A 27,379-nucleotide genomic window follows, 5' to 3' on the forward strand; every position below is an offset into this window, starting at 1 on the left:
ACGTCCAAGATCAGGCGACCAGGTATATAATCTTAGGTGTATTTTGAGCCTCATGGCCATCCATGGTCATGTCATGATCCCAAATTGCAGATCAAAAAGAAACGTGTCAGAGAAAACGGTGTCAATACAATTCCTCCCCGATTTTCTAGGTACTCCGGGTCGTAGTATGAAAAGAGAGAGGGAGCGGGAGGAGAGAGAGAGATTAGAACAGGAGGGAGTGAGAGACGGGGAGATACAAATGAAAGAGTAAAAGGCAATAAGAGAAAAAGAAAGGGAGAGAGAGAGAGAGAGTATAATGCTTTTAGTGCATTGGTTCTAGATTTCCAAGGATGGCGAACCTGGGTTAACAACCTACTCAAGATTGCACTATCCATAGCATGCATCAGCACCACTATAACGTTTTCATCTACTGATGTCGGTGTCACGTCACATCTTTCTTTACCTCCAACCACTGACCCAGGCCTAGATTTGACGCCTTTTTGGTGTCAAGTTCGTTACAGCAGTTTGTAAGAGTGAATTGTTCTGTTACCAGCAGCACGTCAGAGTCAATCGGTTGAAGCGTGTTCACTTTTCGGATTATCTGGTCAGTTGTGTGGGTCAATTCATCTATAGTTTCTAACGGACCTAGTGGAGCCGAAGTGGCCCAGATTTGAAGTGGAAGCGTGAGATTTTTGCCTCGTTAACTTTCATCTAAATATTAGTAAATAAACCACCCACTTTGAAATGCTTTTAGGCCTTATGCATTATTATGTATACCAGATCACTTTATAATGGAGTCAAATTTGATTTTCAGCTCAATTTTTAAAGAGATCATCGATTTGCCGAATCAGAACAGTCTTAAATTTAGATTTTTGCATTTTTGGAACAGCCATATGGATGTGATATATCGAAGAAGACAAATGGCAAATGTGAAGCAATCTGATAAAGATAAACTCGGACATCAAAATGAAGTTAGAATACACTGGTGGAAATTTAAAATGAAAATTCTTTCAAAAGCGATGAGAATTAGACGAAACTATGATAATTGAACATTTTCTCATTTTTAGTGAAACTTTAAACACTGTGGACTGATCGGGGCATGTTAAATTGTTATACTAATTATCGTGTTACATTTTCTCATTTAATTAAAACAATGTGACAGGTTGTTTGCACGTTATAATTAGTATTTTTCAATCATTTGGATGAGAAAGCATGCACACACAGGGTAAAAGTTTCATAGAAATTAGAAAATTTTCAATTCTCATGATTCTCATCGCTTTTGAAAGAATTCTCATTTTAAATTTCAACTAGTGATAAAATTACGTCCTTACTTTTATTTTTATTAAATCCGGGTTTTTTTCTTATTACACGACTATGAGCAAGATAACCCAGGCTTATTATAATAAATTAAGCTATAGCCTATTTCTACTAACACTTTAAACATTCTATATCGTAATTCTATTACTTTAAAGGTAGACTGATTTCTAATTTCTACAAATTATTTTGCATCTTATCATGCTTATACTGTTATACATTCCATATAATCGTTTGCAGGTCCTAAATGGGGTTCATTTCAAAAACAATGTGCACGGGACAAACATTGACGACATACTGCCACCATATAGACCCTTTCTACGGAAGCTCTGAAGGGACATGACGAGTTGACGACTTGACGAGATGACGACATTATAAATGATGACATAAGTGACAACATAATTTCGAGATGATGAGATAAATTACACGTCATGTCCCTTCAGAGCTTCCGTACATTTCTGAAAAAAGGGTATCGCATTTATTTCAGATCGACATGATCGAGTAGTGCCAGGGAATACAAATTATGGGATCGTACAAAAAGGACGCATGAACTGGCCCTCCATGAACTCCTTGAAGTCCGCAACTAAAGGCCTATTGAAGATGTATCCATTTGAAATGTATAGCCATAGGGTTAACTCGTATTTGAAGCAATCAAGACATCATCCTAGAAACCCCATCTGCTGATCCGGTCTGTTGGACAAAAATAATGCACATCAAGTTAATCTGGGTCGTGTTTTCACTGCGGTCCAGATTTATAAACGCAGTCCCCTTCCATTGGCATTCCAATCCAACCCGTAACATCCCCCTGCTGTTTTGTCACTTCGTACCCTTCAATTCTAGCACAGAGCTGTTTCAACAAACATGGTGTTAATAAAAACACAAGAGAAAAAGTTTGCTTTTATTTACTCCACAAAAACCAATAGAACTGCTAGAATCACGCTAGTTCAAAATTAGTTGTTGTCATTTGAGGGGCGTTTAACTAAAAGGTAAATTACAACGGGTGTTATGCCATGAAAACCGGCGGCAGGTAACCGACGAGCAAATACAGCGTCTTACTCCCGGCTCACTTGATCACAATTGCCGTGTTTATGTTGTAAGCTCGGCACTCTGAAACTGTTGTTATTCGTTGAGAAAATATGGACCAATTTCACAGCATGTCATCGTTCAGTGTGTAAGAATGGATATTGTGATTTTGTTGATGGTATTCAGATCTCAGGCGTCACTTTTATCCTTATTAAAAACAATTTTTTTATGTAGCATGCTATTGACTTTAACTCCTTGCTTTTTAACGTAAGTTTCAATCGTCCGTGAACCATTGTAACAAGCATTGTGGTTACTTTAACTCTGCAAGTCAAGAGGCACTAAGTTTCCACTCTTTTAGTCAAATCAAAATACCCTATACAAAACTTGTTTGGTCGTGACTTGCACGTAAGCGTGTGAAGTACCCCGCTGATATCAGACACATACCACTGCTATATCTACCGTAGATTACGATACAAGACCCCCTGTACCAAGTAAAAAACACCCGTATATCATTAATTGCATTGTAGCTTCAGTTACATAATGATGGGGGTCTATAATATAAGATAGCGATATCAGTTTGAGTACCGTGCTATCTACTGAAGATAGCAATTGCAAATGTAAATGGACATACTGACACACAAACCCATAGGTGCCAGTGACGTCGTGCTATCTACTGAAGATAGCAATTATATTGCAAATGAAAATTGACGTACTGAGATACAAAGCCTATCGGTGTCGGTGACGTTGTGCTATCTACTGAAGATAGCAATTATATTGCAAATGTAAATGAACGTCTGACACACAAAACTTATCGGTGTCGGTGACGTCGTGCTATCTACTGAAGATAGCAATTATATTGCAAATGTAATTGACGTACTGAGACACAAAGCCTATCGGTGTCGGTGACGTCGTGCTATCTACTGAATTGAAGATACCAATAATATTATATTGCAAATGTAATTGACGTTCTGACACACATAACCTATCGGTGCCGGTGACGTCGTGCTATCTACTGAAGATAGCAATTATATTGCAAATGTAAATGAATGTCTGACACACAAGGCTTATCGGTGTCGGTGACGTCGTGCTATCTACTGAAGATACCAATAATATTATATTGCAAATGTAATTGACGTACTGACACACATAACCTATCGGTGCCGGTGACGTCGTGCTATCTACTGAAGATAGCAATTATATTGCAAATGTAAATGAACGTACTGACACACAGAGCTTATCGGTGCCGGTGACGTCGTGCTATCTACTGAAGATAGCAATTATATTGCAAATGTAAATGGACGTACTGAGACACAAAGTCTGTTGGTGCCGGTGACGTCGTGCTATCTACTGAAGATAGCAATTATATTGCAAATGTAAATGAACGTACTGACACACAGAGCTTATCGGTGCCGGTGACGTCGTGCTATCTACTGAAGATAGCAATTATATTGCAAATGTAAATGAACGTACTGACACACAGAGCTTATCGGTGCCGGTGACGTCGCGCTATCTACTGAAGATAGCAATTATTGCAAATGTAAATGGACGTACTGACATGCAAGGCATATCGGTACCGGTGACGGATGACGTCATGCTATCTACTGAAGATAGCAATTATATTGCAAGTGTAAATGGGCGTACTGACATATAAGGCATGCCGGTGACGCCATGCTATATACTGAACATAGCAATTATATTGCAAGTGTAAATGGCCGTACTGAGACACAAAGCTTATCGGTGTCAGTGATAATCACCAATCGAATTTCTTATGATGAACGACTTATCTTGAAATAATCCTGGAAAAAAGCAAGCTCCAATTAAATCGTAAACGTAGTAGAAGTACCAACATAGCAACTATACCAGAATAAAACATGATCAGAAACTAAACATCATTTTAGCCTTTAATCAAACAGCAATTATGGAAACTCCTTAAAGAAGCACTGAAGTTTTATTAAAATAATGTTATGGAACTGCGCCAATACTAATTACTATTGCAATATTGGCTTGCTATCTTCAGTAGATAGCAACATTATTTCATCTGACCCATTAAATACCGCAAAGTCACAATTACTTAATTGGGCGCGGTACAAAGAGCAATTATAATTAGCATAATATTGGTTGTATAACTATCTTTTCGCGCAATTTTCTCTAACAATATTATTTCTATTAATAAAACACAAGTTATCACCTTCAATGAATAGGTTCCAAACTGCGGGTGTGAATACAGTTCATTGCTATTTGGTTGTGAAGTCTTGCCGATAGTTAACAGCAGGATGGTGCACAGCGGTACACACAGCACAGTGGTAAGTCATGGTAAGGTTTATGAAGTTTTGAAAAGTCAGCTAGACTCTCCCAATTTATTCTTTTCATAAGAATACGCTATATCAACACTTGTTGTGCGTAGCTAACAGGTTTGAAGGCCAGAAAACAAACACACAAATGTAAACTAAACACAACAACACATTGCAAATCTATTCATTCTATCCCGCATGATATCATGCGTGGTCAACATCTCACGCTCGATAGAGTCTACTTTTCACCTAATTAAGGTATGCTTAACTGAATCCAATTGGCAGTTTTCAATGTCGGGTGCGACAGGTTTGTTATTCGGGGTACTTTAACCAAACGAACACTCCATGTGGCATATAATTATTATATATGTTACCAAAATGTTCATTGTTTGTCTTTTGCTGACGTACAGAAAAGCACTAAGTTAATGTTGTCTTTCATGTCTTTGTCAACTCTTAATGCTACAAAGTCACATTTGTGCCATTTCAACAACTTTCTTTAGCTCGATAATAATGTCGTTTCTTTTTCTTTATTAAAAAGCAGTCCCGTTGGCGTCCGATTTAATATTCAATAAGTCCTGAGTGTGAGGGCATACTATGTTTACTGCAAGGGATCAGAATGCTATGTATGTTTAAGGGGATTTAGACATACCATATAATTTAACAAATACAAGTGAAATTTGTATTGCCCTGCTTTGGGATTTGAAAGAATGAGAGAGAGAGAGACAAAGAAGGAAAGAAAAGAGAGATACGTGTGAAGAGCTGGGAAGGTGCCATGTGCTATCTTCAGTAGATAGCATTGATGCAGAAGGTGATAATATGATCATGATATAAGGTAAAGTTCGATTATTGAACTTTACTGTAAATAACTTAAACGAAGGGTTGCCAAGCTTACATAATGAAGATACAAACTTCGTGTCATCTGATACCAGCAAATTCCACATGCCTTCTATATCAACTGCAAAAAGCAATTTGTTGATGTTTTCATTATGAAAATATAAATTTGATGTAGATCTATCTGATATGATGGTAACATATTAAAATTATCTACTGGAGATAGCAATCTATCAATGCTATCTACTGAAGATAAACTGCAGCAAGAACTCAATGGTATGGAGATTATTATGCTATCTACTGAAGATAGTAATTTATCGATACTATACAGATATATCAAAGCACAATATTGATACGATCTGCTTAATTTTGGTAAAGATGGCAAATCCATGCTATCTATACTGAAGATAAATAAATTTAGTGCTATACATACCAAAGATGGCATATTGATCATGCTTAAGGACTTCAAATTCTCAACTGGGTATTATTTTCTATTATTTACCACAAATATAGTTGCAGGGTTAAAACCAATTAATACCGTCGTCCATCAGGTCATCTTCTCTGTTTGTCTGCCCGTATGTGATAACTGTATGTCTGTCTTTGTATGCCATTCTGACTCGTCGCAGCTTCTTTCTCTCTCTTCGTCTCTCCCTCTCCTCTCCCTCCTCTCCTCTCCTCCCCCCCTTTCCCAGCCCAATACTCTCTATCCGCCCCCCTTCTCTCTCTTTCTCGATCTATCTCTCTCTCCCAAGTTTAAACTTGGTTTGTACTATATTGGCTCTAGTTAAATAAACCTTTCACTGCGCATTTGATTGAAACTTGTTTTCGTGTTTTGGATATTTTCTAATAATATTGCCCTATATTTTAATAAGCTTTTAATCGCCGTTGGCAGAGACGTATAATTATGTCTCGCCTCTATTTTGTTCGATCAATTCCGATCTCATCAAAATAAATTAACATGTAATGTACACGCTCCCCATTCCTCATTCCGTCATTGTTCACGATTGTAGAAACCCTTTTGAAAAGTTTAATCTGAAAGATCGCGTACATAATAAGGGGGTTGTAGTGAAAACTTCCGGCACGATGTTTTGTCCAAGTTTACTAACGGCCAAAAGGGACGTAAATCGGAGTCGACATGGGCATACATCACAATCCGTCAGCGGCTGCTAAGTTTTCATGTCTCCGGGATGATTAACTAGGACTTTCTTTCACGCTGTCTACAAGTTTTCCAAGTTGCATAGCTCAGATGGTCTTGGCGCTAGGTTACCCTACTCCGTCTTTTCCAAGTTTGGCTGGGATGCTGCCTCAGGGATAAGGTAATGCCTATATGAACCCGGTATATACCATGTAATTCCCTAAGACTAAACCAACTTGAACTCAGCCTTTATAACTTCTGTAAATTTAATAACCATCTATATCAAGCAGCCCCTTACACAGTTGTACTAATCTCTACATCTTGCATCAATGGACCTGGTGTTATTTTTATAGGGCGAGTGAGGTATACATGCCCTCATCTTCGTTCAATACATTCAATAAATTGTAGATTTGTAGATAACACGTCAACATATATTTAATCTAATTGAAAATCAGATTAAATATTCAACACGTATATTTAGAATTTTAAATTGAGTGCGCACACAAACTAGTTCATTTACTAGTTCTTTTATCACATAAATTGGAGAAGTGCTTTGTCACACTTTTATGTTCGCCTAAATGTCATTATATTTTCCCTTCGCTATATGGTTTGAGCCCTGCCCTAGTCTGTGATTAGATTGCCTTATCAACTATTATACATCACTAGGATCCACAACATGCTCATCTATCAGGGCACAGTTTTTTAACCCCAATACATTTGTACATTCATTGCATGACCTTAGAAAATTTGGGTACAAAAACTCGTACTCTGCAACTATAAGTCAAATTTTGCACTATGATTGTTTAATTGAGGTTATTGAACTATGCCATTGGGATGAGGCCATTGTGGTCCATAGTGCATGGAGTCTTGAATAAGTCTTGAATTGTCTTATCAATTACTACATCTAAATACTCGATGAGAATAATTAGTTACCTAATTTACACTTCCATTCAATGTACTCACAGACTATTCAGTATTTCGTAAATTCTGTGGCTACAATTGTGTTTGACTGAACTTGCGGCCCAATCATCAGTCAAAAGGCAAATAGGTCTACTATTATGTCCTATACTTGCTCCAACCTGCACCTTTCGATTTTCAAAATTATAGAACTTGTTCAGATTAAATGTCACTCTCTCAAACTGGACTGTCCTATAAAATACTAATAATATGCATTTCCCTTATATTGGCACTGATTAACCTCGTGCTACAAAATACTACAGCGAACACCTGATGGGCGACCCAATGCTTGGCATGCAAGGGGTCACGGGTTCGAATCCCACCCCAAACAAACAACTTCTTTGTTCATCTTCTTCCTTCCTTCTTTCCCTTCCATTCGTAAAAGAGCACTTGGAGGGTTAGTAAACTGATTAAGGAGCATTGGTAGGGTCTGAACTGACAATCAAGTAATGAAGTCAAAGGCCAATATTTACACACCAAACACCTTTTAACATATTTTTGTGGTATAGGGCGGACAGTGACGTGGCCAGCTCGGATTTTTTTCGCGGGGGCAATGGGTCAAAGGTCACTTTCAAGGGGGTCAACGAAATTGGTGAAATTGTAAAAAAATACTGCATGAAAGCTAAATACGTTTTGGTTTTATTCAAAACGTGTTAATAACATTCAAATGTCGAGTATGTAAAGGTCATGTAAACGTTTGTAAAACGTTTTATATGAAAAAACACTATAATAGCATTTTAAAAACGTTGTTAAAATGTTATTGTAAAACAATTTTGCAAACATTTTTCTAAAATATGTTAGAATGTTTTGCATTACGTTTTCAAAAATGTTTTTGGAACGTTATTAACACGTTTTATACACTTTATATAACCCGACAATAAAACGTTTTCGGTAAAACGTGTTGTGTTTGTTGGGCGCTTCAAAAGAAAATGCCACAATGGCGCAAAGCAGGTTTAGACCGCTACATCGAGCATAATTATCTTGCCCAAAGCACTAATTGACAGGACTTTGTGCATCTGGGCAGTGCAGATACCTTTAATTGCGCTCAATATGTTTTATGTTTTGATTTGACCACGGCCCCACCCCAATTATTTATTATAATTGTATAATCTTTTCAAACTTTTGAAGCGAAACATAAACAATGGAGTATTTTTACAGTTTGTGCCTGGATCCTAGAAATGGTATTGGTAAAACGATGACCGGACAGCTTGCCCCGGGCCAAGACAAACATATTTTAATACTTCAAAATCATATAGTATTAGCAATAATTATTTGTGTTCAAATTTCATAATGGAGTTGGAAAAATATACATGAACAATAAGGTTATAAACTTTAAAAGACTTTTTTATACTTGCAATTTTCAGGTATTATTGAAGTTCTGATGATTACTATAAATCTTTTGAATATAGTCTAAGACAAGTTAAGCTTAGGAACCACTATTCCATATATTCAAAGTTTTTAATTCCACTACACAACTGATATTAGATTACTAGTATAACATATATTACGCAAGCTGTAACAATTGCAACAGAAACTATTCAGAAATGTTTTACCTGAAAACAAATTCTAAGACATGCACGTCTTGTGAAGCAGTTACGATGTCTTCTGATTAAGATATCTTAATTGATAGTGTCGTAAGGCAACAAAACACAAAACGCTTTTTAGTTTTCTTCGTAACGTCACAAAGGTTACCAGAAAACGTTAAAATGTTGACTTTAGTTAAGGTTATAAAACGTTTTCACAACATATATAATGTTTTCAAAAGGGTTTCATCAGAAATCCTTGTTCATTATGTTATCATGGTTATTTGAAAGTTGACAGCACATTTTCAGGTATTTAATATTGAAGTTCTAATGATTACTAAATAAATCTTTTGAATAGTCTAAGACAAGTTAAGCTTAGGAACCACTATTCCATATATTCAAAGTTTTTAATTCCACTACACAACTGATATTAGATTACTAGTATAACATATATTACGCAAGCTGTAACAATTGCAACAGAAACTATTCAGAAATGTTTTACCTGAAAACAAATTCTAAGACATGCACGTCTTGTGAAGCAGTTACGATGTCTTCTGATTAAGATATCTTAATTGATAGTGTCGTAAGGCAACAAAACACAAAACGCTTTTTAGTTTTCTTCGTAACGTCACAAAGGTTACCAGAAAACGTTAAAATGTTGACTTTAGTTAAGGTTATAAAACGTTTTCACAACATATATAATGTTTTCAAAAGGGTTTCATCAGAAATCCTTGTTCATTATGTTATCATGGTTATTTGAAAGTTGACAGCACATTTTTTTATTAATATAATTGGCAAAAAATGTTTTACAAATAACATTTCGATAACATAGACTCGACATTTTATATTATAAAACGTTATGGGTCTATATATTGTTAAAGGAAACTGTTTCATAACGTTTTAATTACGTTTTGTGTTTGCTGTGAAACTTTTTTGATTTTGTGTTTTTTATTGTCAAGTCGAAGACATGTCTAATATATGCATACCACTAAGCACAAAGATTAATGTTGCCTTAATAATGAAGTTCAATAAATTTTTAAATGCATATGCCCTGGATTCGGAAATAACATGTCAAGTTTCCTAAACACATAGCTATACATGAACTGCGTTACGATATTGACGTGTTTAGTAAATCGATTTAGCAAGGGGTGTTTGGAACAGTGTTTTAACAGTGTTTAAATTTCTAAGCACATTTTTCAGAGCGTAATTTATTCCCCCTTCAAGTTGTACTGGTCAAGCATCGTCACCTCGGGTTGTCACCTTGAACATGAAGTTCACTAACAATATCGTAGGTTTCATATCACCTTACTTCCACCTTAACACCTCAAATAATGAGATATTTTCCTATTTTTACTCAATTAGAATTGGAAATTATCGCCAATACAAGAGTTTCTTTCTTAAAAAGGCACGTAATTACGATACCAGTAGAATGCCTGAACTCCAAACCTATTGTCGTCATTGTTGACATATTGTGCCTGATAGTGTGTACTATAGTGATGTTAAAATATTGTGATGCTTAGTCAAAGCACGTCAGGTTACTTCATTGTAAAACTAAAGTCATTCTTTAGTTCTTTTGCCAGCTTTAGCCAGCTCAAGTCCACGGTCTTGTCAGAGAGATTTTATTCAGGGGCTGGCCATGTTTAACTAAAACTTCACCACCGCATACAATACGTTTATACAATTTTACAGAGGTTAATAACGGCAAGTGCATAGGATTTGGTGAGTGCCGTTGAGTAACTAGATATTCAACTAAGCAAAATATCCCGCGGTCAAACTAGCAACTTGTATTGAGACAACTTTTGTACTAACGCAAGTTGATCGCCTGCTTGTTTGTTGATCTTTTCTCACTCAATGCTAAGCTTCCATACCTCGGGATTATTCTTGTGGAAACTTCATACCACACAATACCAATTGTAGTGTGAACTTACCTTGATTACAATGTCTTTAAAAATCAAGGGTGATGCTGATATTAAACAAGCCTGCATAGTAAAAGAATTTATTCTTTAACATCTTTGAGAAAAAAGTTGCAAAAGTAAAGATTCCAAGTTTAAAGAGTGTGCTATAGTTGTGTCCCAAACTGCTTCTTCAAAGTTCTTTATTCTTTCTGAGAAAGGTTTTTTTAACACAAGTCTCCACATACATAAATGACAGCCAGTGAAAATTTCACTGACCATCCAGGATTTGAACCTGGGACCTTCGGATCACCGGACCGATGCTCTGACCGATATTCTTGAAAGCCGGTGTTGGGAGCTCATGATTGAAGTAACTTGTTACTTCATCACCTCTCCTTGGAACTACTGCCGCAAAGGTAAAGTTGCACAAAATGTGATCATAACATTTTCATGGTTTATAATTATGCCATGAAATTGTCATTAATCGTGAACCACATATTTATTATGTTCATTAGGTCACACCCATTTAAGCAATATATCAACGATTTTGATATGAAATATAAGATGATATGAATTAACAAATTAAATAATTGGGATATTTTGCCTATCATCATTGCTACCTATATAATATACTAGGGGCCACCTATATTGAGTTCGGAATTCTATAACTTCTATATTGCATTGAAGTAAAGGAGCCTAGTGGAGCAGATTATGGTATAATGAATATATAAAATGTAAATAATTATCATTTACGTAGGCCTATTGCTTTTTCGGACAAAGTAAAGTGTTTGTAGTAGGCCTACATGTATTCACAAAAGTTTGTTTTGAGTCTAGTCATCAGACGGCCAAATCTGATCTGAGATACAAGTTTGTTCTGGCGCATTACATGTGACTCGACTCCGTTTATTGTGGTAATGTAAAGGGTCTTAACGAAAATACAGACACATACAAGTTACAATTATCAATTGCGGTATTTACGCTCTTATAGCATGCATAATAGTATTGACACACACATTTAGCAAAATAATGTTAAGTTCTCTGTTAAGCAAATTTTAAAGCATTATCAATAACAGTATTGCTTTCGAAATGCTAAATAAAGGCGCCGACATGACCGAGTTGAACAAAAGTAAATCATTCAAAGTTATCACCAGTATAATTTTAAATCGTGCGTTTTCAGGAGGAAAAGCTGAAAGAAAAGAAGACGAACAGCAAAGGTGAAGAAGACAAACAAGACAACGAATGATGTTCATCACGCATTATGATCGTCTGCGACGACGACATAGAAATGTCGACAGCAGGAAAGGACGGATGAATTTGAGAAAAGCGCATTATTCAAATGTTATGAATGGCACTGAAATTGTGGAAATCGTACATGTAGTATATTGTTTTTGCTGTGTAACCTCTGCGACTTTATGGTTACATCAAGAGCAACATGGATTTATGGCAAAAAAGAAAGAAAGAAAGAAAGAAAGAAAGAAAGAAAGAAAGAAAGAAAGAAAGAAAGAAAGAAAGAAAGAAAGAAAGAAAGAAAGAAAGAAAGAAAGAAAGAAAGAAAGAAAGAAAGAAAGAAAGAAAGAAAGAAAAAGAAAGAAAGAAAGAAAGAAAGAAACAAAGAAAGAAAGAAACAAACAAACAAACAAACAACTCTTGTGTATAGGGTCCTGTGTCACAACCTGGGGTACCTTTGTGTTACATAGTGAAAAAATGAAATGGTTCAAACATTGTACCTTCACATCTCATTTGAAGTGGTTCATCCTCCTGAGCATTTTGACACCTTTTTTTATTGAAATCGGTTAAAAGATGACAGAGTGCGGGCAAAAACAATCACAAAGTAGGGAGGATGTAACCCTAGCTCTTTTTTCCACGTTTACAATCATTTCTGAGCAAGTATTGGTCTTTTAAATGAACTTTTGTATTTATTTACTTGGTTTAGATGTCTGGGAGTTCATTTAGACATTTTTTTTACTAGATTCAGACTTTTAATGGGGGTTTTAAATCAAATTTACGAAATGAATCCCTCCCCCTAATCCTCCTCCCCCTAATCCTCAGCCACCCTTGGCACATTTCATGCCAAACTTCATAAGAAAATAATTGAAAATGATTTTAAAACAGGTTAAAAACACGAGTAATATAGAATAAATTAGCCTCAATTTAAGACCTAACTGAATCTTCAAAGTGAAGGAATACTCAAGAGACAGTGTTTTGAAATACAGGCTGCACATCAAAAATGTAACAAAGCCACCTTTTTTAGTACCCCAGTATAAGACACAGGATCATAGGCAGACGATTGTACATGCAAATTGTTTAATCCGTAGAAATATATTATGTTTCTCTCTAACATGCAGTGTTATCCCTATTTGGATCCATTAAATTATATACCGTAACAATTCGATAATAAGCATGTGAAAATGAAAAAGTTTGAACAAGCTACCATCAAACTTCATTCTTGCCCGTTCTTGGGTCAACCATATGCTCATAATCTTTTAAAGTTTCGTAGCGATCATTTTGACAACCTGCTTAGAAGCCAATTGTTGCATTATATAGGAACCTGTATATTCATTCAAGATCCTGTGTCATACACTGGGGTACCCAAAAAGGTGGTTTTGTTACATTTTGATGTGCAGCTTGAACTTCAAAACAGTGTCGCTTGAGTATTCCTTCACTTAAAAGATTCAATTAGGTCTTAAATTGAGGCTAATTTATTCTATATTACTTATGTTTTTATCCTGTTTTAAAATAATTTTTAATTATTTTCTTATGACGTTTGGCATGAAATGTGCCAAGGGTGGTTGAGGATTAGGAGGAGGATGATTAGGAGGAGGGATTCGTATCGTAAATTTGATCTAAAACCCCCATTAAAAATTTGAATCTAGTGAAAAAATGTCTGAATGAACTCCCAGACATCTAAACTAAGTAAATAAATACAGAAGGTCATTTAAAAGACTAATACTTGCTCAGAATGATTGTAAATGTGGAAAAAAGAGGTGGGGTTAAATCCCACCTACTTTGCGATTGTTTTTGCCCGCACTCTCTCATTTTTTTAACCGATTTCCATAACAAACAAAAAAAAGGTGTCAAAATGTTCAGGAGGATGAACCACTTCAAATGAGACGTGTAGGTAAAATGTTTGAAACATTTAATTTTTTTACTATGTAACACAAAGGTACCCCAGGTTGTGACACAGGACCTCAAGCGAATCACATATCATGTATACCTTGGTATTGTTGATGAAAAAGTACGAATATATCACCGTATCTTCAGTTATATTTTAACGAAGAAAATTAGGATGATTTGACGTTTTGTGAGGACCACAGAATTCTGTGGTGAGGACAGATCGTAAGAACAATCTCCATGGATCTATTATGACATTCAACTTTGAACACATTAGGAAGTTCTTTGTAGAAGTTTTGAGCCAAATTTTAAGGGTTGGTCATTAAAAACACATAAGACATTTATTACAAAGTATTATATACTGATATATGGAGGCAAACCTACTGACGTGCTGCATTGCTGTAAAATTTAATGAAGAAAACAAGGGCTATATCTCGAAGGAGGTCGAGGTGAGAGCTCATTTTATGAACCAAATATTATTGCATCTGACGATCATTAATTTTATTTTAGAGTTATAACATGAACTTGAACTTGAACCGATTAGTGACCTTAGTTGAACAAGTCCAATACATCAAAATATTGAAATTAAACAAAACAAAATGCATAAAATACAACAATAATTTATTGTTTATCATGAAATAGTTCGATGATGAAGTTATTTTATCCGAGACAAGAGCAGATACGTGGTCTCTCCAGGTGTAAGGTGTGCATTCTCCATGACCTCCACTCGTTTCCGAGTCCTGGCCACCACAGACAATACCTTAAAATATCGAAATAAGTTATACTTCTTTGAAATCAAACTTATTTTTAGTTATCACAGATTGAAAACACGATGTTGTGCCGTCTACCTGTCAGCTTCAAAGTAACAAAGGATTTTTTTAAACAGTAGCCCTTCGTTATTGTACTCTTTACAAGTTTAAATGAAATGTTATTGCATAAATTAATTTGTGGGATCGAAACATTTAATATAACTTCTGTCTTCTTTTTTTTCGCTACCTTTCTGTGTAGATTGGGTGGGTGTGTTTAGCCACGAGGTGTTCAAACTGCTTGTTCATGACACGAACTGCATACCTAGGGCCTATATTAAGAGTGTATAGGAATCATATCAAGCCTTCCCGATACTGAACACACCTATTGCAGACAATATACTTCACGGAAACCTCGGAAAACATCACGAATCAAGCTGATTTCCCATCATGTAATTCGGAAGACTTTATTGCTCACTTTTCTGCTGACCGCTTGGTAACTGTCATAACTTCTTGATCTGGATTATCACTCTCTCCCTAACATCTTGTTAATAACGCCACAAGTCATACAAGCGACCTACATTTGAAGTTATAGTATTCCCTTTTTACTTCTTTTACTGTCAGCCTTTTAAAAACGCAACACGATAGAAACCGTACGGTGTGTTTGAAGTAGGTCAAAATGACGACATATGTGAACTCTAAAACTACGTATGTATATAATGTTTGTCTCAAACTAATAATTTATTACCATTTAGCTAATACAGTTGTCCAATTCTTTTCAATATAGTCTCTAAAGAGTTCTAGGCGATTTGTTTTTATGTCGAGGTGTGTGAAATTTGTCTTTGACATGTTTGAGTAATGATTATTTTTAATTATTTATGCTTTTAAGGTCAAAAGAGCCCTCTTGACCACAGACTTATTGACGATGTATTTTCCGATAGAAACTTTCAGACAAGAATTTATGAGGTAAATTAAAGTTCCAAATATAGGGTGGAGGGAGGGATGGTGAACGTTAGTTACTGTCAGTTTGTGTTATATAAAGTGACTCATTATAGAAATTTGAAACGAATGATATCATTTATTATATTGTATTTACAAGATAAAATTCTGTTAGAAAATATAGAAACCTTTTTTGAACCTTGTCAGTGCACATGGTGCAGTAGACATGATAACCCAGGCATGATAACATCTTCCTATCACAGTGGTATAAACCACACACCTTTATGCAGCCGTCAAAGGGAGTCTTGAACCTACCCTCCTCAAGCCATTCACCTTGATTCACCCTTCAAAATTACTTTTGGCAAAAAAATTATTTTAGGCAAAGATTCACCTTCTGTCTAAAAATATTATTAGTTCAAGATTCACCTGATCTGTGAGTGCTGGTTCTATGTAAAAGCATATATAACACTCCACACGAGGGTAAAGAAGTCTTAAAGATTAGTCAAATATTCACTTTTGCAATTAGTTGTTTGGTTGAAGATTCACAGCATCTGTAAACTCATTGGGTCAAATTTCACCCTATGGTTTTGTCCTGTAAGTTTAAGATTAGACGCTCAAGATTCCCTTTGACGGCTGCATTAATAAATGCAACGCGGGTTATTTCAATTGACACATCATTTGACCGGGAAGTTCTGTAAAAAACGTCTTGATTAGTTAGAATACCCGCATCTAATGTGCCAAAAAATCTTGAAAACTTTTGAAGAAACGTCTATAGGTCTACACTATGTTACACAATTTTCATATATTTATGAATAGAATGTTTACATTCAATTTATTCAAGTCAATCACATTTTGTTAACCAAAAACTAGTTATTTTTAAAAGAAAGTCTTTGTTTTTCAGTTGATGTGTGCTTTTCTAATTGTAACACATGATCCCAATGGGAAATATGGACCAACATCTATATTTTCAATAACTGAGCATTAGTGGGTTTCTGTAACTCTGTTTCTGTAGAAAATTGCTACAAAGAATTGCTGATTTATTTATTTATTTATTTATTTATTTATTTATTTATTTATTTATTTATTTATTTATTTATTTATTTATTTATTTATTCATTCATTCATTCATTCATTCATTCATTCATTCATTCATTCATTCATTCATTCATTCATTCATTCATTCATTCATTCATTCATTCATTCATTTATTTATTTATTTATTTATTTATTTATTTATTTATTTATTTATTTATTTATTTATTTATTTATTTATTTATTTATTTATTTATTTATTTATCTTCGTCGCTAATTATTATCTTCATAATCGATTTGTAATTATCATCATGAAACATGCCGTAATGTCAATGTGTGTATACACGTACGCGCTAACGTCATTGTTCATGTATGTACATGTACGGCATGTGCTAAAGAGAAAGTACAAAAGACAGTTAAAAAGACCAAAATCGATGCTTGACAGATTAACTCATTTCTCGACAATGAAAGCATAAAAATACAAAATATTCTGCAATCTGAGAGTTTATATATCCATAATTGTTTTCAGTACTCTTTCATTCAAGTCTAAAAAATATCATAAGCATTTTGATGCGATTGTATTTTGACGTCATGCGTGTTGCGCACTTGCCGCAATAAAATACACAACAACAAACATTTGAAACAATCAGCAGAAGCAGACTATATGACTGATTATTATTATCATTATCTGATCATTTTCGTCATTATTATCATTATCATTATCATTATCATTATCATTATCATTATCATTATCATTATCATTATCATTATCATTATCATTATCATTATCATTATCATAATATCATTATCATAAAATCATTATAACAACAATATTAAAGCATTCATGATTAAACCAGGATTCTCGGGATCAAAAAAAAATCCTAAACAGATCACTGCACTGCACTGGTAAAATAGGACTAAACAATATAATTCAAATTTAATTGGTCATTAATAATTATGTGAGTAAAACAAAACTTTAGTGTTAGGTGACCTACTGCGACTTATCGGGCAATTGGGATGGACCATGCGGATATGGACTGTTAAACTCAGACCACATCTTCCAGAAAATTAATATTCAAGATCCCGGCATGAACCCTTATTAATTTCTTAGAGAAAATGTAAAATTTTGCTGCGTAAAACAATTGCTTAATCATGATATTAATAAAGTTGCTCAATATTGAGCCGTACATATCGATTACACGGGATCGAGTAAATGTGCATCGGGTTGACTTAGGCTTATAACAAAACTTTGTTTTTGAAATGTTCGTGGTGCATCACTGTCAGAAACATTAAGTTTCATACTAGTTGTTTGTTTGTTTGTTAGTTAGTTTGTTTGTTTAAACGGTCAATCCGTGTGGAGACACACTTGCGTCCTGGTGGGACCAAGCTCAAATAAAATGCTCAAGTCAGGCTAAAAAGCCTATAACATTATTATAAGCATGCTGGTGCAGAATGACATCGAAAGGTGGTATAGTTACTAGTACCTGTCGAAACAGAACAAACTGTACTGCCATGATGTGCTGAAAATTTTCGATAATTTCCGGCATCGAAGTTGCCGAAACTCGGTAAAACAAGCTAAATTATTGTAAGAATATGGCGTATCAAGTATTGCTTACGGTAAGCCTAAAATAATACGGGACAGCTCCGGCATTTTCGCTGCCAGTTATCTCAGCTCCGTAAAATTGCAGCACGCATTTATTAGATATTCACATGCCATACTGCAGTTACTGTCCGTTTTCCTATACACAATACACAGTGCTCTCACCATTGACGCGTGACCTCTAAAAATGATGTACGTTGGAAGAATGGGCACTTGCCTAGTTAACATCACTGTGTGAAAAATAACCAGCCAATATTTTAGCTATTCTCCAAACTTCTAGCAAATATATTTCTCTAACATGACCTAAAATTACAGCTAGGTTAGATGTTCAGAAATAGTCGCACTTTTGTAAAATATGAGTGAGGGCAAGGCATAGCTAGCCAACTCCCCGTGTTAATTGAATGGAGATTTGACCGAAAATATTGGTATCGGACCGCTCACTTCTGAAGGATGCCACAAAAACGGTACATAAGCTACATTTTAACTATTCTAAATAGGTTCTAGAAAATATAGTTTTGTAACATGTCCTAAATTTTTAGCTAATTTAGATGTTTGGAGAGGGTCGCACTTTTGTGTTTTAGGAAGGATATGTAAACGACAGATAACACCAAAAATATGAAGAAATTATTTCCAAACCGTTTTAAGTCAACATTCATTATGTTGCTCATTTTGAAGAATGCTGGTTAACAAAAAGCAGGTCTTTGTCTCATTTCGTGAACAAAGCTACACATACCATTGTTTCCTTTCGTTTCCTTTATAATCGGTTACCCAACTGAAGCTATAATATCAGCTTTATTGCGATGTCGCACATTGAAAACAGACACTTGTGCACAACCAGAGAAGATCTGATTTAATCAGTTGAGCTGCTTCTATGAGTGTTATCTTGGTTTAATAGCTTTTAATGGGGTTTAAGTCCTGCAAAGGTCGAGATGAATTCTACTGTAGACATGACTGCATCATGCCGTTAATTCAGCATGTTCAGTGGTGAAGTGCATATCTATGGGTATAGTGCTAGGATTAACAGGCTTTTTAGCCTGGCTTTTTAGACATCCGTGTTCATGTCGTATTTGGTTCGATTTGCCTAGTGAGCCTGACTAATCACATACATGACATAGGCAAATCGAACCAAATCAAGAACCAAATCAAGTACCCTATATACCCGGTTGACTCCCAATTTTGGGGGGTGTTGTGTAGTACCAGTACAAGACAAGACAAGACAAATACGACATGAACGCATGGATGCCTAGTTGGTTTGACTGGAGAAGGGTGTGACATGGCGTGATAAGGCACCGCAAAACACAAAATTTCCCCTATACCATTGTATTCCAAAGTATGAACTTCATGCACAAGCATTAGAAATATACACCAACTGTGCGTAAAGAATAAAATAATTTTACCTTACTATAATTTAAGTCAATTCTTGATCTTGTGAGACATCAGCTTGTATAACTTTTAGAGGATGCATCGATGAGATAGGCCAACAAATCAATGAAGTACAAAGAATTTTGATTATAGCTTCATCTCATACCATGATGGTAAGGGACCCCCGGGTAAGGGACATTGTATATCGCAATTAGCTCAAAAAGACAAGAATGTCGACACGGGATAATATCACTTATCAAGTCCATTATCTGATCTCATCAATGTAGCTTAATTCGCGATGTGTAATTTCATGATAAGATGATCACACCGTCACGCGTATTATTCATTGCGTTGATCGATTACCATTTTGTGATGGTTTTTGCTGGTTATGGTTATAGAGCATGGTATTAGAGTAAAGTAGGTCCATCAAACCACAGATCCGGGAAAGCTACGACAAGTGCACGTGTTAGGCCTATAGAATTTCTATAAACTCTTATTGATAGTGGTTTCAAATATAATTGTTTTTGTTCCCCACCTAATCTTAAAATAATTGTCGGTCCATAATGTTTCAAAAAGTTTCATGTTTGTTTACGCAATAATACAGGAAGCTTATAAATCCGATCTTCTCTTACCTTTTTCTAGCCACTTTCAAAATTATTGTCAGCTTAAAATATTTATAATAATTAGTAATTTTCAAACCAAAAGTAATTTTTTTCATGATTTGGCTTATTATATATGCAAGTTAAGGTTGCTCTCAAAAATAGGCTAAGTGTGATTTAGGGTGTGCATGCACGCATAATGCATTACACTGAAACTTCATGTTGGGGTATACTCTGCGCAGGAGTGTAGGTCCAATCTTTCACGAAACACAATAACCAAATTATTTTGACATTTCCCCAAAATATTTGGGAAAAAATGTAAAGATTGAGACAATTGACAATATGGCCGAACTTTCTTGACTTTTGGCATACCAATGGGTCCAAAGTTCTTGAAAAATGTGGTATATTGATGGGTCCACTTCAAATTTTCAACTTCAAATTCTCTCACCCCTACTCAAACCATACTTGAATACCCCGGGAAGTTTTTAGGTCTTTTCGGGGCTGCTTATAGAGAAAATACTTTTTGATTGCTTTCAAATTGAAAGAAATCAAAGAGTTCAAGACAGTTTCAAATTGAAAGCAATCAAACAGTATTTTCTTTAAATAGATGAAAGTTTCAATTATCTAACAACATTTATTCAAGAAAAAAGTATGGGCTATATATTGTTAGATACTTCTTTGTAAACAGGGCAGTTTAAAGTAGATACTGGGCATTAAGAAGAAACAACTCCCAAACTATCTAAAGAGCTGGACGGCTGTTACACTCGAATACTTAGGACAGTGTATATCATCCATTGGAATCTTCCAAGACTCTCAGAGCAGATCAGATCAGAGGAAGAAGGGAAACAATGGAATAAGAAACCCTGGTATACCACCCCTTACATGTAGATGTACTCAAGCAGGACACTGAACTGGAAGCATTTGATCTGGGAACGGTATGCAGGACAGGAGGATATCGTCACCCTCATAACCAAAGTGCCTAAGTCATTATAACATGTTTCTCATTTGCAATTTTGATTTTCTGAGTAATAAACCCAAAATTAATCAAATTTCCAGCCGCATTCTTCATTAACTTGTGGAATGCATCTGATGTATTCCACAAGTTAATGAAGAATGCGGCTGGAAATTTGGTTAATTATGGGTTTATTACTCAGAAAATCAAATTGCAAATGAGAAACATGTAAAAATGACTTAGGCACATTGGTTATGAGGGTGACGATATGGAAAGCTGTCGTGGTTCGGGAAAACCACCAGAACTAAGCAAGCAATGAAGCAAACAACACAAACACCATTTCGATATTTACTGTTAAATTCCTTTTAATGTTAGTCATTTCATATGCACACATTTTGTTTCATTTTTATATATAAACATGATAAATCTAATATACAATATATTTTACAATAACAATCTATGAGTATCCAATCCAATGATTGTCTACATGTTAGTTATTTGTTGTAACACCAGGACTAAGTCCTTTTTAAAAGCTGATGTTGTTTCCTTTGTTACATCTTCAAATCTTTGTTTGACCAAGCTAAACTTACAACATTTTCATAACAAGCACTCAAATTCTTTAACCGATGTAACAATATATTTTCATTTTCTTCTTATTTTCAATAGATCTGTATTAGTTGAAACAGGACTATTTATAAATACCACAACCATACAGTCATGGGCGTATTGATTGATACAAGAAATACAAGTATGGGAACGATATGTTTCTAAAGATGTTGAAACACCTCTCTATCGCGACATTTGTTTGCAAACTTGTGAATTATCGCCCTGGAGTTTGTATACCATATTATTAGGAGTACAGTTTGTAAATACTTACTCTAAAGCCTTCAAACACATATCTTACGCTTTCACTTTTAAGGAAGAAAGAATCTACAAACACAATTGTTCCATAATCCACAATTTACTGATGTGTAATTTATCGGATCCGAAAATGACAAGCAAGAGTGAAAGCATTCTTTATATCAATGTTTATATTTGTATTTACTATTGTTATACTGGTTTTTTGGACACTATTGATATGGAAGAAGCGATAGTTATAGCATTAGTAAACCTAAGATACACATTTCAAACAAGTAAACTGTAAAAAGGTTGAGTTAAAACTAATTCCCGAGACGCACCAAGGATCATCAAACATTGTCGTCATGACTTATTGTGACCAGACCATAACAATGTTTGCAAATAAATATCATTGTTAGTTTTAAGCTTACAAGAAAGCTTGTCTTTTACTACATTCTTTAAAAGACTTTTGAGTGCACTGGTTTGGTTAATTTTTGCTTCTTTTGATGCACATATATCTTTTTCTTTTCGGATTAGGACATAGTTATCATGTTACGCACTGGTAAAAGCATTAATCATGATAACTCTTTCTTCTTTTGACCAATTTTTCTTCTTGTGGGTCCAAAATAGAGAAATAATATGGAAAATGAACCTTGAAACTATGAGAGTATAATGTAAAATACACGGTAAATTAAAGTGTTTAGGGTTTCTGTAACACTTTATGAACACTTCTAAGCGTTTAATTTTTCATTTACACAGTTAAGTTACCGATATAGGATGGTTTTATTGAGCTAGATACCTAAAACAAAAGTAAACACATACACACTAATAGTAAACACATGAAAGTATTTCAATGTACATGTTTCTTTTCAAATTGTTTAGAAAGTAAATACACACCAAATGTTTATAAGTGAACACTTATGCATTTACTTTCTAAACAATTTGAAAGTAAACAAGTTAACTGTTTATACTCTGTTTATACTCTTATGTGTGTACTATGTGTTTACTTTGGTGTTTAGGTGTTTAGCCCAGTGACACTGTCCTATACCTTAACTGTGTAAATGAAAAATTAAACGCCTAGAAGTGTTCAAAAAGTTTTACAGAAACCCTAAACACTTTCATTTAAAGTGTAAGCAACATAAGAAACATATCATTGATACACAGACGTTTAAGATAACATCTTCATTTACGCCCAGAACATTACAAAATGCATTCAATCAACTCGGCATTGCTATACCATGTTACCTGCTTTTTTCATGTACCGTAAAAAGTCAATGATATAAAACAGTCCATGTACTTAAAACGCATATCAGGTTAAACGTTCACGGGTACTTACAATCATTCATCAAATAAAATGCATTATGAATTATGCATTTGCAGTGTAAAATTTCACCCGAATTACACTTGATACGTTTAATTGAAAATAATGAATGGCAAAATGGCGGCGAAAGCTCTTAAACGGTTTGATTTCTGTTACAACGAATTTTGGTACACAATATGAACAAGAAATGTAATACAACTTAAGGAAAGTAGAAGCATCGCTTCTCTTCTTTTGAATGGTGTGAAAAGGATGAGGTATTGAATTCATAGCTTTGGTACTTGCATATTTCTGCGCCTGAATAAGTATCCAAAATGACCAGGTTTTGGAGGGTCATTGATCGGCTTGGTTCTTTGTCAAGTATTTTCCAATAATTGTGACAAATTTGTTATAAATTAGCTACTTTGTTTGTTGTGACAAATTTGCAGGGCGCAGTGTATACCGTATTAGTATTAAATATAGTTATCAATCATCTCTTTATTCGTATTCATGATAGTAAGCTTAACTGTATTGCTAAACTTGGCTTTATGAAATCTAATACAAATATATATACATAAATATACATTCACATCAACTGTCTGTAATTTTATATTGCACGTTTAAACATGATCCAACTGATTTGAAAATTTCGTTTTGTATCGCATCATATCCTAAACACGGTCACACATAATTACCATGATGCTAACTTCAGAATTATACCAACAAATTTGCATGGCTATAATATATCTATAATATAATGACTGATACTGACTGTACTCCTTTTTCTGTTGTCTTTCTTTGGTGCTTTAAACACAATTTCTCATTTCTCCCCAATTGAAGAATATTACGAATATAATACGAAACTTTACTTTCTTGAAAAACAAAACAAAAACAATATGTATGCCAATCTGTCGTAAGTTCCCATGTCGTTTTGGACCCCTGATAATCTATAAACTGTTCAAAACATGTTGAAATACAATCAAGTCTCATGAATAATATTGTTGTAAACTTGTATTAAAGGAACGTACAATAATTGTATTCAATTGTATGAAAAGGTTCATGATTTTTTGAATACATTTTGAAGCACGAAAGTCAACTTTTCACTGCAAATTCTTCATATCCATGTGATTATAAGAAGAAAACAAGTAAACATACATTGTGTTTTAGCGAAATGAATGAAAAACTCCCATCGTACGTACAAGAGAGCTGTGGTGTTTTACGAAACTTTCACATCATGCTGAATATTAATAATTATGGTACTTTTGGAAGTCAGTATACATGGTATACAAACATTAATCCCAAACAACATTTATGGCACCACAAATGCACGAATCAAAGAAACAAAACACCACAGATCATAATTCAATCTTTTCCTATTTTGTAGAATTATAGATAGCTCTTTATAATTATACTTAGACATGTATAAATAGAATTTGAAATCTTAATTAAAAGAAACTAAATAACTTTAAATTAAAGTGTTTCATGCCAAATTAATTTTAAATTGAAGTGTTTCATGCCAAATTAATTTTAAACCATTCTAAATTCTGGATGAGACTGACCAAATTTTGATTTTAAAGTTGAGCATACTAGTAACATTCTGAAAAAGAACACTTTGAAACCAGCATTTTTTGACACTTTTAAACATCAAAATTTGAAAGTTTGTGATCATTTTTTGTTCAAAAGAGTTAACGAACGATTAAAATTGACAGACATTTCTGTCAATTAAAACCAACACTTCATTCCAATCATGCATACCAGTAGTAATTAGGAGAGTTAATGAGCGGTGCAGCCTGATACACCACAAATTTAAGTATGACTTTTACCATATTTTGATAACTTTAAACTTACTATACCATGAATTTAATTAATTAACCATTATTACACATATTGTGCCCATTTACACATAGTTTTGGTCTACATTACAGTTTTGACAAAGAAGTTCATCATGTTGAATGTCTCACAGAGCAGCACTCACGGAGGTTTTTGCTTTCAATCACTTGGGGAGCTAGGCATTTAGATACAATATTACTTGCCTGGTATAGGTTGTGTTTGTGCAAATGCCGCTGACATAGGAAACATATTCGGTGGTAAAACAGGCACACCATGTAATGAATGTAGTCCTGGATACAAGTCAGCATATTGGCTAGTCAGAGGTGGTTGAGAATAGGTTAGTCTTGGATAACAACAACCAGGAGTTGGACTATGCGGTTCTGAACTAGATATACTACACGGTGAATTCAAGCGTCCACAAATGCTTACCGCTGGATGATTACCTGATGTCGGCGAAAGTCCCGCGGCAGCAGCAGCCATGGCTGCCGCTCGTACGGCGTATGCCGACGATTGAGAGTCAAGTCCGAGAAGTCGATCTACGCTAAAACTGTGTCCAGGTACAGGTTTGGGAAGAGGTGCAGTGGCCGCTAATAAAGTCTCGCAATGAGATGCAGATGGATGAAGACGATCTCCCGGTAATGGTGGTCTGTCCATTGATAAAGGTGAGATGGGATGGTGTGGGTACGGAAACATTGGTCCGGTTGGCAAGCCATTTGGCCAGTAAAATGGGTATGGTTTATCTGTCCTCATTGGTAAATGAAAACCATTTGGTAGTAAGGCGCCGGCACTACGCTTCAATTGGGCAAGACGATTCCTGGAAGCAGCGGTGGATCTTCGCCTAAGTTTACCAGTTGTTCCTCCGATGAAGACATCGTCACTAGATGGATCCAGCATCCAATAGTTACCCTTACCGGGATCGTCGTAATGACGGGGAACTTTTACAAAGCATTTGTTCAAACTTAGATTGTGACGAATAGAATTCTGCCAACCTTGCTTATTTTCACGATAGTAAGGAAAGTTAGTCATGATGTACTCGTAGATTCCATTAAGAGTTAGTCTTTTTTCTGGACTCGATCTTATTGCCATCATGATCAAAGCATTGTAACTAAACGGAGGCTTCTCACCGTACTTGTTGCGCGGTGTTGGCGTGCTGCTACTACCTGTCGAATTGGCACCGTCTTTTGAGTCTTTTTCACCGTCAGATTCCGGCTTTTCTTTACTCTCCTGTTCGCTACTGTCATCTTCAGGATGTTCAGAATCAGCAGGAGACTTCACATCATCGTCGATGGTTTCAGAGTAAGTTTTTGAATCAACCTCAGAGATATTGGTCTCTTCAAAATGTCCCATTGTTTTAGCAGATTGAAGGTGTTGCATCGGTTCTACTGTTGCTGTGTTAGCGACTGGAGTTGCTAACATGCTATCGATAGAAAACGGATTTTTAGCAGCAGGTATGATGTGGTTAACATCTTTACCACGTTCCATCATCTTCTGTACCATTTTGTGTCTATACATGAATCCACACAAATATTTCAACTTAGATATGAAATCACAGCATTAGGGAGAAAACTATATGCGTGTGTAACAGCAGTAGTGGTAATTCAAGAGTGAACACTTTCACGTGGACTTTCAACTTGAGCTAACCCGCTAATGTGTGTTGGTAAGTAATCGGAGTTGGTTTGGGCGACCCCAAGTCACGATTTACTATACACAGTATATCACCTGTCACCTAAACCAGTACGACCGCCCAAAGTTTGGATAAGCCAGCCAATCGGAACCGCCCTCACATATGCCGCAGGCTGCTCGCTGTCCTAGCCAATCACAAAGGCTCTTGTAATTCACTTCGGGTGAAAAAAGTTGTAATACCTAATACAATACACCAATTATCTGCTCATGATCTGGGCCCTTTCTTCAAGTGGGTTTACAGAACTAAAGCGGTTTGAAGCACATGTAAAGTTATAATGATAAGCCTGTCAAATGTTCAAAGTACTTGAAATTTTTCAAAAAAGAATTATACATATAGCTGTATTGATTGTCCACGGTGAAGTACAGAACTTGATGGATAAACGGAGGTTTTCACATACATACATACATACATGCACCAGATTGCACCAAATTAGCACGCGTTTTAA

The 27,379-nt window shown here is 35.2% G+C and overlaps 1 protein-coding gene across 1 annotated transcript; it reads right to left on the minus strand.

Moving 5' to 3' along the window:
* Positions 1-21,634: 21,634 nt before the first annotated feature.
* On the minus strand, positions 21,635-26,925 carry LOC140153559 (uncharacterized). Its single transcript, XM_072176334.1, has one exon. It carries the CDS (start codon positions 26,760-26,762, stop codon positions 25,446-25,448), a length of 1,317 nt encoding a protein of 438 aa, XP_072032435.1. The 5' UTR covers positions 26,763-26,925; the 3' UTR covers positions 21,635-25,445.
* Between the last annotated feature and the right edge of the window lie 454 nt (positions 26,926-27,379).

This window comes from Amphiura filiformis, chromosome 5, assembly GCF_039555335.1.
Source record: "Amphiura filiformis chromosome 5, Afil_fr2py, whole genome shotgun sequence".
Lineage (NCBI taxonomy): Eukaryota > Metazoa > Echinodermata > Ophiuroidea > Amphilepidida > Amphiuridae > Amphiura > Amphiura filiformis.